This window comes from Myxine glutinosa, chromosome 3, assembly GCF_964187855.1.
Source record: "Myxine glutinosa chromosome 3, kmMyxGlut1.1, whole genome shotgun sequence".
NCBI lineage: Eukaryota > Metazoa > Chordata > Myxini > Myxiniformes > Myxinidae > Myxine > Myxine glutinosa.
Genome location: NC_136263.1, coordinates 71383686 through 71404169, shown reverse-complemented (window position 1 = coordinate 71404169; position 20484 = coordinate 71383686). Strand labels below are relative to the sequence as shown.

At 44.7% G+C, this 20484-nt stretch overlaps 1 protein-coding gene across 1 annotated transcript; it reads left to right on the top strand.

The window, feature by feature from the left end:
• The first annotated feature begins 743 nt into the window (after positions 1–743).
• Positions 744–20112, top strand: LOC144891087 (uncharacterized). Its single transcript, XM_078773472.1, has 6 exons — positions 744–962; positions 14597–14728; positions 15300–15421; positions 18533–19037; positions 19191–19414; positions 19578–20112. The coding sequence occupies exons 1-6, from the start codon at positions 744–746 to the stop codon at positions 20110–20112; spliced, it is 1737 nt and encodes a 578-aa protein (XP_078629598.1).
• The last annotated feature ends 372 nt before the right edge of the window (positions 20113–20484 follow it).

The following is a 20484-nucleotide window of genomic DNA, read 5'->3' as shown; positions in this document are numbered from 1 at the left end:
TGTATGCAGAGTCGATGCTCGTGTAAGAGTTAACGCATTAATCACGAAAACATGCACGGACACATAAAGTATACAATAAAGGGAGCGGGAGTCAAGAGTGGGAGAGATAGGAAAGCATACAAGCACAACAACAGCAGAGAACAGGGCTGGTGGGAGGGGTAGACGTTATAAGGCAAATGCACACGAAACCAAATGAATATGATGTGTCTATTTGCGATTTATAAAGTCGGTAATTTTGTTGAAATTTTCTTTTTATTCAATTGAAAGTCGAAATCTTCTTCTTCTTCACGATTTGTCATGACGTCCCACCATGAAGTCAACCGCCATTTTCGTACTGTCTTCCGGTTACGTTGTTTGAGTACGATTGAACTCAAACGGTGAATAATTTTCTAATTTCTTCAAATATGCCGGGTCGATGTGTCCTTGGTGGTTGTAAAAATACAAACCAAGATGGTTTCATGCTAACCTCTCCCCCACTCCCCCCGATGCCCCGCAATCCCCCATCAATTGTCAACCTAGCTAACAATACCCATGACCACCCCCACATGCCCCTCTGCCGTCCCACCTCAATTCCCATAAACCATCGACCCCACAATAACCACTACTAACCCAGCTCCCCCCTCCACAATCCCCCATCAACCATCACCCTAGCTAACAATATTCATGACCACCACACACCTCCCCTCCAACATCCCCCCACACACCTCCCCTCCAACATCCCCCCACAATACCCTTCTACTAGGATGGGACATCAACACGGCACGACACAGCACGGGCACGACATGCACGGCACGGACACGACACAGCACGGGCACGACATGCACGGCACGGACACGACACAGCACGGTAACAGCATGATACACACAGACACGGCACGGACACAATACGGCACGACCACATACACAAATAGCATCCTGGGAAAGTATGAAACTGGACGATCCTGTAACATACAGCCTGCGAAGGTGGGACAAAGCATTCGTCACCCATTTGGTCAGTGGTGTCCGAGTGCGTAAGGGCAGTGTGTGAGTGTGTAAGGGCAGTGTCCAAGTGTGTCTAGGCAATGTCCAAGTGTGTCAAGACAATGTCCAAATGTTGGCCTTGCAGTGTCCAAGGAACTGCCTGCAGAGCTCAGAGACAGGATTGCGTCGAGGCACATATCTGGGGAAGCCGACAAAAAAAATCTCTGCTGCATTGAAGGTTCCCAAGAGCACAGTGGCCTCCATAATTCTTAAATGGAAGAAGTTTGGAACAACCTGGACTCTTCCTAGAGCTGGCCGCCCGGCCAAACTGAGCAATCAGGGGAGAAGGGCCTTGGTAAGAGAGGTGACCAAGAACCCGATGGTCACTCTGGCTGAGTTCCAGAGATCCTGTGTGGAGATGGGAAAAACTTCCAGAAGGAAAACCATCACTGCAACATTCCACCGATCTGGGTTTTATGGCAGAGTGGCCAGACGGAAGCCTCTCCTCAGTGAAAGACACATGAAAGCCCGCTTGGAGTTTGCAAAAAATCACCTAAAGGCAGTGTCCGAGTGTGTCTAGGCAGTGTCCGAGTGTGTCTAGGCAGTGTCCGAGTGTGTCTAGGCAGTGTGTATGGGTTGTGTCCAGGTGTGTCTAGACAGTGTCCGAGTGTGTCTAGGCAGTGTCTGAGTGTGTCTGGGTAGTGTTCAAGTGTGTATGGGTGGTATCCAAGTGTGTCTAGACAGTATCCAAGTGTGTTTAGGCAGTGTCCAAGACTGTGCTTAGGCAGTGTCCAAGTGTGTCTAGGCAGTGTCCGAGTGTGTCTAGACAGTGTCCGAGTGTGTCTAGGCAGTGTCCGAGTGTGTTTAGGCAGTGTCCGAGTGTGTCTAGGCAGTATCCAAGTGTGTCTAGACAGCGTCCAAGTGTGTCTATGCAGCGTCCAGGTGTGTCTAGGCAGTGTCCACGTGTGTCTAGGGTAGTGTTCAAGTGTGTATGGGTGATGTCCGAGTGTGTAAATATACAGTGCATTCAGAAAGTATTCAGACCCCTTCACTTTTTTCACATTTTGTTATGTTGCAGACTTATGCTGAAATCGTTTAAATTCATTTTTTTCCCGCATCAATCTACACTCAATACCCCATAATGACAAAGAGAAAACAGGATTTTAGAAAGTTTTGCAAATTTATTAAAAAGAAAAAACTGAAATATCACATTGACATAAGTATTCAGACCCTTTGCTATGACACTTGAAATTTTGCTCAGGTGCCTCCCATTTCTCTTGATCATCTTTGAGATGTTTCTACACCTTGATTGGAGTCCAACTGTGCTAAATTCAATTGATTGGACATGATTTGGAAAGGCACACACCTGTCTATATAAGGTCTCACAGCTGACAATGCATATCAGAGCAAAAACCAAGCCATGAGGTTGAAGGAACTGCCTGCAGAGCTCAGAGACAGGATTGCGTCGAGGCACAGATCTGGGGAAGCCGACAAAAAAAAATCTCTGCTGCATTGAAGGTTCCCAAGAGCACAGTGGCCTCCATAATTCTTAAATGGAAGAAGTTTGGAACAACCTGGACTCTTCCTAGAGCTGGCCGCCCGGCCAAACTGAGCAATCAGGGGAGAAGGGCCTTGGTAAGAGAGGTGACCAAGAACCCGATGGTCACTCTGGCTGAGTTCCAGAGATCCTGTGTGGAGATGGGAAAAACCTCCAGAAGGACAACCATCACTGCAACATTCCACCGATCTGGGTTTTATGGCAGAGTGGCCAGATGGAAGCCTCTCCTCAGTGAAAGACACATGAAAGCCCGCTTGGAGTTTGCAAAAAATCACCTAAAGGACTCTCAGACTGTGAGAAACAAGATTCTGTGGTCTGATGAAACCAAGATTGAACTGTTTGGCTTCCGTCTGGCCACTCTGCCATGTAGCCCAGATCGGTTGTATTATACTTGTAGCCCAGATCGTCTGGCCACTCCCAGATTAAAACGATCATTCTATTCTTCTTTCATTCTACTGTCATAGGCTGCCACCTTTCCATCAAGTCAGTTTGTTCAATATTTGCCATACTAGAGCTGCCCCGCTCAACTGTAAGTGCTGTTATTATGAAGTGGAAACGTCTAGGAGCAACAACAGCTCAGCGGCGAAGTGGTAGGCCACACAAGCTCACAGAACGGGACCGCCGAGTGCTGAAGTGCACAGCATGTAAAAATTGTCTGTCCTCGGTTGCAACACTCACTACCGAGTTCCAAACTGCCGCTGGAAGCAACGTCAACACAACAACTGTTCATCGTTCATCAGGAGCTTCATGAAATGTGTTTCCGTGGCAGAGCAGCCGCACAAAATCCTAAGATCACCATGCGCAATGCCAAGTGTCGGCTGGAGTGGTGTAAACCTCGCCGCCATTGGACTCTGGAGCAGTGGAAATGCGGTTTCTGGAGTGATGAATTACGCTTCACCATCTGGCAGTCTGCCGGGCGAATCTGGGTTTGACAGATCTCAGGAGAACGCTACCTGCCCGAATGCATAGTGCCAACTGTAAAGTTTGGTGAAGGAGGAATAATGGTCTGGGGCCTTTTTTCATGGTTTGGGCTCGGCCCCTTAGTTCCAGTGAAGGGAAATCTTAATGCTACAGCATACAATGACATTCTCGATGATTGTGTGCTTCCAACTTTGTGGCAACATTTTTTGGAAGGCCCTTTCCTGTTTCAGCATGACAATGCCTGGTGTTGGGCTAGCGGCTAGGGTGCCAGCTTAGGATCCAAGGATCCTGGGTTCGAATCCCGGTCGATCGCTGAATTAACACCAGGGGGGTTGACTCAGCCTGTCATCCTTCCGAGGTCGGCAAATTGAGTACCAGTTCACTGGTAATTCCCTGCTTGTCGTAAAAGGCGACAAAAAGGGTTGGCGACAAAAAGGGTTGGCGGCAGGAAGGGCATCCGGCCGTAAAACATTGCTTCAAAAAGGGGACCAAAAAACAACAACAACCACGGTCCCCGAAAAAGGCCAACCCCCGCTTTGCGGGGAAAAATGGCCTCTAAAGGTGGTTATTATAATGCCCCCGTGCACAAAGTGAAGTCCATGCAGAAATGGATGGTTGAGATCAGTGTCGAAGAACTTGACTGGCCTGCACAGAGCCCTGACCTCAACCCCATTGAACACCTTTGGGATGAATTGGAGCGCCGACTGCCAGCCAGGTCGAATCGCCCAACATCAGTGCCCAACCTCACCTCACTAAAGCTCTTGTGGCTGAATGGAAGCAAATCTCCGCAGCAATGTCCAACATCTAGTGGAAAGCCTTCCCAGAAGAGTGGTGGCTGTTATAGCAGCAAAGGGGGGACCAACTCCATATCGTGGGCTGATGCCATCTGGTCCAGTGGCAGAATCAGAGTCGAGGTTTGACAAAAACTTCTCCACCTTGTCAGGAGAAAAGGACACAGAGTCCTGGAGCAGCTGGGTTAGACTGGGTAAGGTGGGTATAGAGAGAGATGGGTTCAGGACACACGATTTTGAGGCAAACACAGAGTGGAGGCATTCGGCTTTTACACGTGCGGTGTCAGCTGTGTATTCGTTTGAGGTAAGGGAGGGGATGGAAGGAGAACAAACACCAGAAATATATTTGACCAGACGCCACCAAGATTTGAGAGACAGACAGGTTTGAGAGTTCAGTCTTGAGAGTGGAGAGATATTGTTTCCTGTCTCTCCTGGAAACAATATCCCTCTCATGCAGAAACGCACCAGATAAACTGTATTACCAAGCATATAAATTAGTACCTCGTTTGCTGTAAATTTGATGTACATTGTTACTATAAATATATATATTTATATATATATATACTAGCTTGGCTCGGCTCGCTGCGCTCGCCTCACCACGCGTCGTTACTGAGGAACGGACTTATTTTAGCTGAGGATAATGACTGTACCTGAGTTGCTGTGTTGTCATGAATTTACACCAATCATAATACAAACAATTATTTTGCACAAATTTGTTTGTAGTTTTTGTGATATTACATTTTTATAAGCAATTTAGGTTGAAGATTTAGGTTGAAAATATATATATAATTCAAAAAAGCACCCCTCAGCACATACATACGGGAGGGGTAGGTGCAGACTGGAAGTTTGGGACGATTACACCTCACCACCAAGTAATTCAAAACACCTCACCCCCCACGTAATTCAAAACACCTCACCCCCATGTAATTTATAACACCTCACCCCACCTAATTTAAAACGCCTCACCACCAAGAACTTTAAAACACCTCACCACCACGTAATTCAAAACACCTCACCCCCATGTAATTTAAAACACCTCACCCCCATGTAATTTAAAACACCTCACTCCCATGTAATTTAAAACACCTCACCCCACCTAATTCAAAACACCTCACCACCAAGTAATTCAAAACACCTCACCACCGCGTGATTTAAAAACACCTCACCACCACATAATTCAAAATACCTCACCACCACGTGATTCAAAGCCACCACCACGTTATTAAAAACACTTCACAACCACGGTAACAAAAGTTTGAGGGAGTAGTTCAGTGGCAACAGACACTGCCCAGATATGTAGATATATAGATGAATGACTGTACCTGAGTTGCTGTTTTTCCATGGTTTACACCAATCCTAATTCAAACAATCATAATGCACAAATGTATTTGTAATATCCAATATATTCCATTTTATGAACAATTGAGGTTGAAAACTTAAATTAAAAAGAAAAAAAAATTCCCCAAAAAATTCCCAAAAAAAAATTGGAAAATTTTCAAAACAAATATGTTTCGGACATACCCACGGGAGAGATAGGTCCATACCAGAAGTTTGGTACGATTTCACAAAAGTTTGACGGAGTAGTTCAGTGACAACACAATATATATATATACAAACACACATACATACACAAAGAGTTGATGTGAACTTCCCTCCCAACAATTCCCACAATCCCAATCCCAACAATGGGTTGAAATCCAATTGAAGGCAGTAAGGACCTAGCCTCAGGAACCTTTGCATGCGCTGCAATGGGATTATCGATCGAGACCCAACTGGCTCACGAATGACCTTCAGAGAGGAGGTACTTTGTTATTCTCATGCCCCAGGGTAGTGGAGTCAGTCAGTGTCATGTTTTATGGAATGGAGCCGATGGGGCATATGGAGTCAGTCCAGATCTTGTTGGGGTCCCCTTTACTTCATGTGAAGTATTCCATTCCAAAGGGCATGACTATTTTGTGGTGTTCGGAGCCGCCAGTAGAGCTGACCACTTATACTTACTCAGGTTGTGGATGATGTGCTTGTGTAACCCCTGCCACCCCGCATTTTATTTTGTGGACCTTCATTTACTTGACCATCAGAAAGTCCCCAATCTTTAAAGAATGCCAAGAATGGAGCTTTGTTGCATCCACCATTTAATCTTCCCTCAGGTTACAGGTGGTTGGGAATGTTATTTCTCGGCCAACTGTTTCACTTGAGGGCATGAGATTGGAAAGCATCCAGTTTGGGACACTAAGATGACCTGCCTGGTTGAAGGTGGAGCTTAGGTTCCATAACAGGAACAGTTTGTGGTGCCAAGTTTTTAAATGCCTCAGGGCAACTTAGGATGGGTAGTAATAATTATGAATTGTCCTAAAGTGGAACAGAAGCACATCTCCCGCTAAAGGGTGGTCATAGTCGGGCTGCATTAGGTGATAAAGAGGGTCTTGGAAGTCTTGAGAAGGTCTTGAGGTTCTAAGGGATCTTCAGGGTCTTAAGGTTACAAAAGATCTTAGGGGTCTTAAAGGTCTTAGGCATCTTAAGGATCTTAATGGTCTAAGCTCTAAGAGATTCTAAAGGGTCTTGGGGGTCTTCGAGTTCTAAAGGGTCTAAAAGGTCTTGGGTATCTTCAAGGGTCTTACGGTTTAAAGGTGAAGGATATTAGTGGTCTTAAAGGGTCTTATGGTTCTAAAGGGCTTTATGGATCTAGAGATCTTAGAGGGCCTTAGGATTCTTAGGGATCTTGAAGGGTCTTAGAGTTGTTATGGGTTTTAGGGGTCTATGAGGTCTTCAGGAGTTTAAAGGCATCCAAAGTGTCAAAAGGGTGTTAATAGGACTAAAGGAGTAAAATAACCCAAAGGGACTAAAAAGGACGAAAACGACTGTCCTCTCTTCACCAAGCCCCCCCCCCCCCAACCCACCTCCACCCAAACTATATGTCCTCACCTCCCCCTTTCTTCCCCATTTCTTTTTAAAGCAAGAAGGCATTAATGACATTAAGAAGTTAAAACTTAATTAGGAGATTGAATTGAATAATAATTAAGATCAAATTCAATTGAGGTTAAATTAAGAGGTTAAATTAAATAATGATTGAGATTAAATGAAGAGGTTAAATTAAATAATCATTGAGATTAAATTAAGAGGTTAAATTAAATAATCATTGAGATTAAATGAAGAGGTTAAATTAAATAATCATTGAGATTAAATTAAGAGGTTAAATTAAATAATCATTGAGATTAAATTAAGAGGTTAAATTAAATAATCATTGAAATTAAATTAAGAGTTTAAATTAACAGGATTAAGAGGTTAAATTAAATAATCATTGGGATTAAATTAAAAGGTTTAATTAAGAGGATCAAGAGGTTAAATTAAATAACGAGGAAACATCGAGTATGGAATCTCACGATATGTGATGGACATACAAACATAGATTTTATTTTGAGTTAATTAACAAGTTGTCTCACCACCTGAATGGAAATGTTTAAAATGGCTCAATTTGATTTTACACATTGACGTCATGAATCATCATGCCGAGTTTCAAACAGCATGACCAACCCTAACTTAAAATTTTAATTGAACAATCCTAAAACTAGTTTTGGGTGGTGTGAGGAATAGATCTGTGTAATATGAGAGCTAAATCTTGAACGGTTTTGAAATATCGCGTGCACAATCCAAGTTACCGTGGTGGTTGCCACGGCAACATAATACAGTCGTGGCCAAAAATATTGGCACCATTACACCTTTTTCAAATAATTCACCATTTCTTCCAGAAAATTGTTGATATAAAAAAATCTTCTGGTCTCCACAAATGCATTTCTTTGGTTTGCAGTGGAACAAAACAAAAAAGGTGAAAAAAATACTAAATCTTACCTTATTCCACACAACAACACAACAACATGCATTTTAAGGCCATTTTCCCTGCTAGAGCAGGGGTTAGCCTTGCGGTCCCCATGACAATCTTCTCCATTTTGCCCTATTTTCTGCATCTCTCCTTGTTAACCCCCTTGCCCGCATTTCTTCTTCCACCATCTTTAGCCAAGTCTTTCTCGGTCTTCCCCGTCCTCTACTTCCTTCTACATTCATTTCCATCACTCTTCTCAACCAGTCACTTTCATCCTTCCTCAACACACGACCAAACCATCTCAACCTGTTCCTCTTCACAGCATCAATCACAGGCTCTATTCCCATCATCTTTCGCAATTCATCATTTGTCTTCCTCTCTCTCAACGATACTCTGCACATCCACCGAACCATTCGCATTTCCACCCTTTCCAGCCTTCGTTGCTGCTCTAAGTTCATTACCCATGTCTCACTCCCATAAATCAACACTTCTCACACATGCAGCATACACCTTTCCCTTCAGCTTCAACAACACTCCCCTCCTCATCAGCACGCCACTCAGTTCCCGAAACTTCTTCCATGCACATCTCACTCTTGCAACCGTTGCCGAGTCTGATCCACCTTCTCCATTCAGCATGTCTCCGAGGTAGCAAAATGTTTTCACACCTTCCAGCTTCACGCCGTCTCCAAGATCCAACTCAACATTTCCTCCATCTGCATCTCCCTCTGTGCACACCTTACATTTGAATGTAGCTGCCACACTGGTTAATGACCCTCTCAGACCACTACATTTTTTATGAACCCACTCAGCGCACATTGTACATTGAATGGAGTTCACTCCGACACCCTTCCTGCACACAGCACATGGCCACTTCCCAGTTCTTTCCACCTCACCACATGCTTTACCACTTGCCATCACCTTCGTCTTTCCTATATTCACCTTCAGACCTTTTGTCTCCATACATTCCTTCCACTTGATCATCTTTTCCTTCAGTCCATCCATACTTTCCGCAATCAACACCACATCATCTGCATACAACAACTCCCATGGTAAACCCTCCTTTACGTTCTGAGCCAGCACCTCCATCACAGCTACAAATAGTAGTGGACTTAGTACTGGCCCCTGATGCACTCCCACCTTCACCTCAAACTCACCACTGTTCCCGTCCTTCGTCCTTACAGCTGTGCGCGCTCTTTTGTACATTGCCATCACTACTCTGATCAACCATTCCTCCACTCCTAACTTCCTTAACGCCCATGTCAATACTTTGTGTGGAACCCTATCGAATGCTTTCTTCAGATCAACAAACCCAAGAAACAACTTCTTCCTCTTCTCCATGTACTTCTCCTGCAACTGCCTCACAATAAAGACTTCCTCTTCCTGGCATAAATCCAAACTGCATTTCGTCGAAATTCACCTTCTTCCTTATCCTCCTCTCCAACACCCTTTCAAATACCTTCATTCCATGCTCCAATAACTTTATCGCTCGGTATGAGCCACACTCCAGAGGGTCACCTTTCCCCTTGTATAGAGGGACGAGGGTACTCAGTTCCCAATCCACTGGAATGCGGCCTTCTTTCACCACCAGATTACAGATCTCTGTCATTCTCTTCACACCCCAACTTCCTGCTGCCTTCAACATATCTCCCACAACTCCCGTCGGCCCTCCCGCTTTTCTACTCTTCATTGCTTTTATCGCTTCCTCAACTTCCTTCTCAGTTATCTTCTCTGCCGGTCCTTAAACTGGGTTACTCTCTATGTTGCCATCCCATTCATTCTCTATATTCAACAGCATTTCCATATATCTTTTCCATCTTCCTTTAATTCCATCTGGGTCCACAACAATTTGTCCCAATTCATCCTTCAAGCAACTCACCCCCATCACATCACACCTCTCTTTCGCTATCTGCTTTGCAATCCTGAATACCGCTCTCTGACCCTCTTCCGAATCCAAGCTTTCTCCGAACATTTTCCTACATGCCTCCTGTGCCTTTGCTCCCTCTTTCTTTGCAGCCTTCTTGGCTGCCTTATAACTTTCATGCTCTGCTTTTTCTGCTCCCGTACCCTTCGCCTTCTGCCACTCCTTGAATTTCTTCCTCTTCTCATCAATCCTCTTTCCAACTTCCTCATCCCACCACCATGTTTCTGAGTGCCTCGGTGGTCCTTTTGTCCATCCACATACCTCACCAACGGCTCCCAACAGACTATCTTTCATTGACATCCAACCACGTTCAAGCTCAACCACATCATCCTCTACCCTACTCAGCCTCTCTTTTAATGCCTCCCTTACTGTCACCTCTTTCAACCTCCACACCTTCATTCTCGGTTGGTACTTCACCCGCCGAGCTCTCCTCGCACCTTTCACCCTTATGTCGCAGACAACCAAGTGGTGTTGTGAAACAGCCTCCTCCCCCCGGGATCACCTTTGTGTCCCGGAGGTGCCCCCTATCTCGCCTACGCACCATCAGGTAGTCAACAGTTGTCGTCGACCTACCTGACGTGTATGTAACAAGCTTATTATCCTCTTTCTGGAACTGAGTATTACAAATCAACAAATCAGCTCCATCAGCAAACTCCAAAATCCTTTCACCTTCTCCATTTCTCACACCATATCCGTAACCCCCATGAACTCCCTCAAAACCGTCCATACTCCTTCCCACATGTCCATTTAGGTCTCCTCCTACCACAACAACCTCCTCATCTTTCACGTTTTCCATCAGCTTCTCTATCGCACACCAGAACTTGTCCTTCTCTTCATCGCTCCGACCAACCTGCGGAGCATATCCCGAGATGACGTTCACCAAGAGCTTTCCAATCATCATTTTCACCATCATCAACCTATCACTCACTCTCGTCACACTCACCACACTGTCTACAAACTCCTCAGAAAACAGGACACCAACACCATTCACGCCCTCCAGGCACCCTTGCCACACAAACTTGTATTTCTGTCCCTGCCTACCCTTCACCATTCTCACACCACTTCCCTTCTATCTCGTCTCTTGCACACAACATATGTCCACTCTTCTTCTGATCAATACTTCCACCACTTCTCCTGATCTCCCTGTCATTATCCCTACATTCCATGTCCCAAACCTCAGAAACCGATCTCCACTTCGGGCTGTACCCTGCCCATATGTAGTTATAATTGTCATGGTTCTCTTTTTGATGCAATGTTTTTATGGCCGGATGCCCTTCCTGACGCCAACCCTCTTAGTCGCCTCTTACGACACACAGGGATACAGTGTACCTATTCTAACCAGGGTACACACTGGGAAATTATTTGGTACTTATTCCACACAGAAATCTTAAAATGGCCCAGACAATATTGTTGCGGTTTTTAGAACGCTCCACTTTGTAAATATTGTAATATCCCTTATAAATAATCCCCTGTAAATATTCCCATTTTGGTGTAAAAGGTCAAAGGTCGCACCCTAGTTAGGCCACGAGCAACACGTAGCACACCATAGGATCTTCTTTAGTTATTTCATTCGTATGTGTTTCAGGTAAGGATCTGTTCCCAATAGTTTGACTCTGCGCTGCATTAATCAAATAACCTAGGCCCCTTTTTCCAATCCTATTCATATTGCGGCACAGCCTTCCTCCAAATTGGGCTCCCTTGCTTGACAGTAGCGTTCGCTGCCTGGCTCAGCCGCCATTACGCACGCGGTCAAGCTGGAGAGGAAGGGCGGAGCGCCAAGAACGAAGGCGTGGCCCCTCAACACCCCCATCAAGGGGCGGACCGGTGAGCGCTCGCGACCACTCAGAGCCGAGGCCAGCTCACCGGTAGGTGGATCCAAAAGGCAAGCGGCTTGATACGCGAGTGGGCAATAAAAGCGGCTGCGTGGGACTACTTTGGGAGATGCGCGAGGGAGATGATCAGATGCGGGGCATGAGCCAGATGAGTGAGAGAAGAGAGGTGCCCGGGAGAACGATTTGAAAGGAGTCCTTGCTTGCCGTTTATGAACTATTGGAGGCGCACAACTGGCGAAGGCTAAGGGACAATTTGTTGCGTACGCAGTCTTCCCCCCCCCCCTCCCCCGCGATATAATTGTCCACTCACGTTAAGCGCCACGCGAAGCTGCCGGCCGCTTGCTACGGTACGAGTGAACACCCGAGGCGTGGACCAGAGCGGAGCATGAGCTTGGAACGGGACCTCGACGCCTACCACCTGCCTGGACCCTTCTCTTCCTTCCCACCACCACCACCACCACCACCACCTTTTCGTGTAAGTGTGTTTGTTCTGTCCTGGAAGTGATAATAAAAGAGTGTATAAGGTTTTCCCTGTGTATCTGCTTCTTCCTCTTCAACTGTACATTACCTCTTTCGTTTCCTCTTCATTCTTGTACAATAAATTCTGTGTTCCTCCTTTATCTGATTTCTTCTCATCCGATCGCTTTAGTCTTTTCCCAATTGAATACCGGTGGCACGATATAGGAACCGCTTATAATCGGGTCTAGTCTTTGTTAACGGCCTGAGTCGTGGCTCGCTTCGCTCGGCGTGTCCATTACAGCCGCGGCTCTGGCGGGGCTCATTTCCTCACTTATCGGAAGGCGCTGGTAATTAGGTAATAGGAGCAATGGCCTACCACCCTGTTCAGCGCTGACCGGAAGTGACGTCATAGCTCCAGGACTCGGACGGCCAGCTTAATAGACGAGGGGATTGACCCTCCCTCGGTAAAGGTAGCGCCGTAATCCGAGAGCCGCATCAATATTATTGGCACCTTTTAGAAGTTGTTTGAAATAATTAGATTTCAAACAGGTGATTCTCCTTTACTTTGGAATTGAACTCACCTGTGGTGAGTTGCAGGTGGCTGCAATATAAAAATCACTCATTCAACCATTTTGAATAGAGAAAAGGACTCATTCTGATGTTTTGTGTCACTGTGTGTAGCACAATGAGCATGGAGAAAAGAAAGAAAACCAGAGAATTGTCTGAGGAGGTCAGACACAAGATTGTAGCCAAGCATGGACAACCTCAAGGCTACAAGTCCATCTCCTGAGACCTTGATGTTCCTGTGTCCACCGTACGCAATGCTATCAGGAAGTTTAAGGCCCATGGCACTGTAGCCAACCTCCCTGGACGTGGCCGCAAGAGAAAACCTGATCGAAGATTGCAGCGAAGGATTGTTCGAATGGTGGAGAAAGCACCTCAATCAACTGCCAATCAGATTCCAGCTGACCTTCAGACACAAGGTATGACAGTTTCAACTTGCACCATCTGTTGCAAACTCAATGAAAGGGGGTTTTATGGTAGGAGCAGGGCCGGCGCCAGACTATTTTGCGCCCTCGGCTAGGCCAGCTACTTGCATCCCCCCCCCCCCCACCCAAATTTTTTTTTTTTGCCAACTTCGATTATTAATTCTCCCGTTTCCTGACGATGATCAATCCATGAGCCCAATGACGAAATGGCGGCAGCGTTTTGAACATGCCGGATGTGACGTATCGAGAAGGCGCATGGGAGCAGGCTACGTCCGTTTCAAACAGGATGTGACGTATGCCACGAAGCGTACATGCTCAAAATTAATCACTTACACAATTATGAACAATGAACTATTATATTTTCCTTTTATTATGTTTTTTCTTAAAACAATAATTTGTATAAAACTGTGATCCTTTAAGGTTCAGTTATGCGCACCTCTGATGTCTGCGCCCTAGGCGGCTGCCTAGTTGGCCTAATGGTGCGCCGGCCCTGGGTAGGAGACCAAGGAGGACCCCACTGCTCAGAGAGAGAGAGAGACATAAGAAAGCCTGACTGGAGTTTTCACACACCTGAACAAGCCAAAATCCTTCTGGGAGAATGTCCTTTGGACAGATGAGACCAAATTAGAGTTTTTTTTTGTAAAGCACATCATCTCTATGTTTACAGAAAACAAAATGAAGCCTTCAAAGAAAAGAACACTTTCCCGTCATTCAAACATGGAGGAGGTTCAGTGATGTTCTGGGGTTGTTGTGCTGCCTCTGGCACTGGATGCTTTGAATGTGTACATGGCATCATGAAATCAGGAGATTACCAAGGCATTTTGAGCACAATGTTCAACCCAGTGTCAGAAAGCTGGGTCTCCGGTGAAGGTCATGGGTCTTGCAGCAGGACAATAACCCCAAACACACTTCAAAAAGCACCCAGCAAAACACCATTCTGGAGCTGGATATCCTGGAGAACTGGAGCAGGTTGCACAAGAAGAGTGGGCCAAACTGCCAGTAGAGAGGTGTAGGAAGCTCATTCATGGCTATCGGAAGTGCTTGACTGCAGTTATTTTGTCCAAAGTCTGTGCTTCCAAATATTAAGTCTCGGGTGTCAATATTTTTTTCAATGCCATTTCTTTTTATTTTCTGATTTAAAAGGATATATTGAGTTCTTAATCAAAAACAAAGGTTCTGTAATATTAACAGTGGAATAAAGAATTGTGGAGACCAAATACTTTTCTCAATTTCTGAAAAGGTACTCAAATCGCATTATTCATCCTGTCCAGTAGGTACGTGATACTCCCTCTCTCTCTCACAAGGATAAGCATTCTAAGGCCAGTTTTGAGGTCATTTATCTTGATTAGGAGAATGTAATATCAGGTGCTACGTCTGAAGCCCTTGGCCTCATTATCAAGCTCGACAAGTTGTCTATAGTTCAGCCTCCATACCAGTCGATGGGCCTCAGCAAGAAGTGGTCTCTGAGTTTCCAGAAGTTGGCAAGACAACTGGAACACTTTCCGAAACTTATCGGATCAAGCTTGTAGAAGGGTCACAGGGAGTAGTTCACCCTCCTTGCAACCCTCCTTAGCCCTGCTAGACTATCGTACCACTACACTTGAAGGAATAAACTTTTCTCCAGCTCAGCTCTTAATGGGGGAACACCCCAGAAACACACTGCCCTGCAACCTTGCCCTTCACAAACCTGCTCAGTATGACCATCACATCATGAAATCTTGCTCAGGTGCACATAAGGAGAAACAAAAGCACTATAACGACAAACCATCTATGTCAAGTCTGCCACCAATTCAGCCAGGAGACAGTGTTAGGTTGTTCCCAAGCCCTGATGCCAGGCATTGGATCCCAGGTGTGGTGGAGGCACATCACAACAGCCCCCGTTGGTATGTAGTGAGGACCGCAAACAATGTGTATCAGTGTTAAAGGCACCATCTCCGTTGTGTACCTCCATCAGCCAACATTGACCCTGCAGAAAGTCAGCCACCCTCTTGTCTATACGTTTCCCAGATGTGAATGATGTCCTTGCTCCTATTCCTCAACGGGACACCCCAGTGGAGAATTTCTACCAGTCCCAAAGTCCCAGTGTGCAAGCACCGGTATCCTGGAGCTTCCCAACAGCGTCTTTACCTCAAGCCACTGCATCACCCAGAAACACCAAGCAAGATGGAGTCTGTGTGAGTCCGTTACAGAGGCACAAGGTCTCCTTTCACACTGCAGCCGTGAGGTGGTCTCTCCTTAAACCTCCTTTAGTCTAGCATTGGACTTTAGACTCTGTTTGCCCCTCCACCTAACTCGAGGGAAGATTATGTTTGCCCTCCACCTAACTCTAGGGCCTATAGGCCTTTGCATAGACAGGGCTGTGGAGTAAAACAAACGCAAGGCCACACCAAATGGCCACAAAAGTCGAAGTTGGACAGATTCTGCACCATAAAGTTCTCGTGAAAATAATCACTTGTGTGTTAATACAGAAACTTGTACTAAAATGTTCTTTAAAAGTAAAATCAATCATGTTCTGCAGCTAATACAAATACATGCATTGTATTTCGGCAATTTATATAACAAACTCTCCACCGTCTTGAAACACGCTGGTGATTGATTCATATAAGATAAAACTCGTTTAGTTCTGTGGTCGGTGCACGCTGTGCCCAATGAGTGTCCAGTGGGTGCATGACGTCACAATAGTTTTCCCGCGCGACTCATAATCGTTTTACTACTGCTACCCGGTTTGTTTTACAACGCACTGGATATTACATTTTGTGCAGGGATAATTAGAATTACAATGACTCGGAGAAACTCGTTGTTTTTGACACTGAAATATCAGGTTTTGTTTACTGTGTCTCGTGTGCTGTTTTGTGACACTGGTAATTGTTGTATATGCATTCCACAATCGCAGAATGCTTGTACTCACTACCATTTTGTCTCAAATGGATGATTGCTTAAAATAGACCTTGAAATGCGACTGCTGCAAAAAAATGAATCAAGTGTAATCAATTTACATCTGGATGCACGTTGTTATGATTACTACTACTTCCACCACGACTACTACTACTAATACTAGTACTACTTTTACTACTACTACTACAATTCCCACTACCACTACTACTACTACTACTACTACTACTACCACTACTAATACCACTACTACTAGTACTACTACTACACTACCACTACTATTCCCAATACTACTATTACTCTCACTACTACTACTACTACTACTACCGCTATTACTACTACTATTGCCACTACTACTACCACTACTACTACTACTAATATTACTACTACTACCACTATTATTACCACTACTACTACTACTAGTAGTACTATTACTAGTACTACTACTACTACCACTACTATTCCCAATACTACTATTACTCTCGCTACTACTACTGCTACTACTATTATTATTACTCCCACTACAACTATTACTACTCCCACTACTACTAGTACTACTCCCACTACTACTATTACTACTCCCACTACTACTATTACTACTCCCACTACTACTACGTACTTTGACGGCTCAAATTAAACCAACCATTCTTGTTGGGTTGGCCAATGCTTATGGGATAAAATATGAAATACCTTCCACCTTGAAGAGATGAAAGCCTCCTCAAGATGGTAGGTTAAGTATATCATGGTTTGCAGACCTAGGGAAGAGAAAAGCCCATTAGTAAGGGAAACATATGAAAATCTGTTAACTAAATTGTTACCAAAAAATTTCTTCACCAATATGTTTGTAAAGGTGTGTAATAACATGTGTTAAAATGTTGAAGGTCAACTCCCGTGGGAAACCCAGAAAAAAAGCTGTTGAATTCGGGTACCGAAAAATTATTTTCGAGAATTTTTATTTTTTTAAATCGGCCCTTAAGTAACTTATGAGGGGTCAAATAAGGGTTTTTCATGATTCTGAGTTGATTGTTAACATTTATATTTCACCACAGACACTCCTTTGTCGAAAAATAATTTCTAAATATATCTCATTTTCTACTTTGCAGGACATGGAGTCTAGCAATATGGATGAAGACGTTACTCCACCTGTGCTCAATTGCTTCATCTGTGCACGCTCGGATACACCAGCTGAAAGGCTCATACAGGCAACTCCAAAGGGATACTCAACTTTATTTAAACAAGCAGAAACTGTCGAAAATGTTACTGTTGTGGAACGTATGAAGGAGGCTCAAAAGGAAGGAAAACTGAGGTACCACCAGAAGTGTAAAAATGATCTGTACAACAACTTTGTTGCAACCACCAAGAAGTCAGCTCAAGCATCAAAGGCAGAGAAAGAGTCATCAAAGTTGAAGAGAAGACGCACTACTTGTGAGTTCAGTTCATCAACTGGCTGCAGTTCTAGAAGATCACAGTCAGTTGACCTCCTGTATAAGGATGTATGCATTCTTTGCAACCAACCAGCCCAGCTCTACAAAAATAATCCAGCACAAGCTAGAAAGAAATACAGAGTGCCAGATAATTTGACTGCAGATACACTGAAGGCAAGCTTGCTGTTAACATTGTTACCAAGATGCTTCACATCTTTGCCGCTGCAGGCTATCATCAGTATGCCAAGGGCGCACGGCTGTACTGTCAACTCATGAAGGAACTAGAAACTTTGCCTGCTTACAAAGACACCTTAGAACGTCTCACTGCCCACGGGAACCACGTTGTCCGTTACTCAAGTCATGAGTGGTCCGGCACATGGTGTGACATTTGCATTGAGCAGACATTAATGAAGGCAGCCAAGTCACAAGGTGGACTGAGCAGAGGAAGAATGAGAAACAGTTTTTCTGGCCACAAATGCTGGGTGCTCACCCTCAGTCACCTGTCTGATGTCAACCGGCGGATGGAGGAGGACGTCAGTAAACATGTTCCAGTCCACAGAGACCTTGCCAAGACACAGATGAAGCGAGATGCAGAGGCAGTTGAACTTGTCCTAAAATGGTTTGAGGAGATCAAGCCATTCGACAACGATAGAGACAAGGAGTTGCTCGTGTCTTTCTCAACAGGATTCACAAGCACTGGAGATGACGCAGTCAATGCTGAGAGAGCAGCTGAAGTTGGGATGGAGATGCAGATCAAGCTGGATGGACAGTCAGTGACGTCGACCATGGATGTCAAGTCAAAGATAAAAGCCCTGTCATCACTAAGAAAATTTCCCTTGGTCAACGAGAAAAAGATTCACCTTGACTCACTAAAGTTGTTCAACCGACTGATCATTTTCGCCCAGCGGGATATGACATTTGAGACAAGCTTACAGTATGAGCTGACTCCCTTCCCATTGTCCCTGTCAGCAACAAAGATCAGAAGATGAACAAGGCAAACAAGGCAGACTTTTCAAATTCAAGCCTGAAGGCGTTAACTGATCCACTTGACTTGACTAACCAACCCTGCTGCACCCTCGTAATTGATGGCGGATGGCTTGTCTACATGGTGAAGTGGGAACAACGTCAGACCTGGCAGGAGATCGCCAACAGTTACCTGAGCTACGTGCAGTATCTGGGCCGCTGCTCCCAGAAGATCATTGTGGTCTTTGATGGCTACAGCAGATCACCAAAAGATCACGACCACATCTGGCGTACCAAGAATTCCTGCTGTAATCTCCAGATTCGACCGGATATGTCCAACTGGACCCCAAGAGCAAAGTTTCTGGACAACACTCATAACAAGAGTGAGCTCATCCACCTTCTCTCTTCAACCTTCCGAAAACATCACATCACTGTGGAGCAGTGTGACAATGATGCTGACACTTCAACTGTGAGAGAGGCATTGGCTGCTGCTTCAGATGGCTCTGTTGAGGTCAGTACCATTTGTGTCTTCAGTTAGTATAACTATTGGATGGAGCCCGGGGGGAGATGGGGTAATTTAAAAATAAGAGAATTCACACTGTTGAAAAGTTAAATCTGTTCTTGAACGGTTCATTATGCTTTGTACATGTTGTTATATTTTCAGGTGCGGGCAGAAGATGCAGACGTGCTGGTAATGCTGGTGCACCATAGCTCAGACAGCCACCATCCACTCTTCTTAACCACATCAAACGGCTCTTATGACGTCCGAAAGATCAAAGAATCTCTCTCCGAAACACAGAAGAGCTACCTGCTCTTCTGTCACGCCTTCACGGGGTGTGATACGGTTTCTGCAATCGCTGGTCATGGGAAAACAACTCTATTTGCCAGGTAATAATGATAATACTACTATTACGTCGGCAAATAATACTAATACTACTAATAATAATAATTATAATCATTGTCATCATAGTATAAATGTTAAAAATAATAATTATTTCATTTCTGTTTTACATTATACTTTACTTGACATAGACCTGGTGCTTTTTTTTAGGTTTTGCGAAGGGGACGCGGCTGAGTACATCGACATCTTCCTTGACACAGAAGCCACCAAGGAAACAGTGATTCAGGCTGGTACTGCGATTTTCAAGTACATTTACCATGGACGAGACACTACATTGGGTGAAATTCGGTACAACATGTTCTCAAGGAAGGCAGCGGCAGGAGTGATCAAACCAGAGACTCTACCTCCAACAGAGGGTGCAGCTGCACAACATTCACTCCGTGCCTACCTGCAGACCCGGGACTGGATCCTTCTACAGAGCATGTCTCTGAACCCCAGTGACTATGGATGGACAATAGGTGTGCATGGGTATGAGCCAGTTCCAACACTGGACCCCACGGCTCCTGAGGAGCTATTGCAGTTCACGAGCTGTAATTGTCATGGATATTGCAGCAACCGGCGATGCAGCTGCAAGAAGAATGGGGTCACGTGCATCTCGGCCTGTGGAGTCTGTAATGGCATTACATGCAGAAACTGCAGTCATGATGTTGTTGAGTCTGAAGAAGACATAGACAATGACTGTTGAAACTTCTGACATTGTGAATGAGAAATAACTCTTGAGTATTATATATGTATGTGAAATAAGAGCTACTTTGTGTGTAAATGTAAAAGTGAAAATATAAATGTTAACAATCAACTCAGAATCATGAAAAACCCTTATTTGACCCCTCATAAGTTACTTAAGGGCCGATTTAAAAAAAAAAAAATTCTCGAAAATAATTTTTCGGTACCCGAATTCAACAGCTTTTTTTCTGGGTTTCCCACGGGAGTTGAACTTCAACATTTTAACACATGTTATTACACACCTTTACAAACATATTGGTGAAGAAATTTTTTGGTAACAATTTAGTTAACAGATTTGTGAAATATCTCATAAAATGCCCTTACTACATGTGCA

Coding starts and splice junctions, on each gene's coding strand:
- LOC144891087 (XM_078773472.1), top strand. CDS start 744: ATGGGACATCAACACGGCACGACACAGCACGGGCACGACATGCACGGC. Junction 19,038..19,190: donor CTTCAGATGGCTCTGTTGAG/GTCAGTACCATT, acceptor TTATATTTTCAG/GTGCGGGCAGAAGATGCAGA. Junction 19,415..19,577: donor AAAACAACTCTATTTGCCAG/GTAATAATGATA, acceptor GCTTTTTTTTAG/GTTTTGCGAAGGGGACGCGG.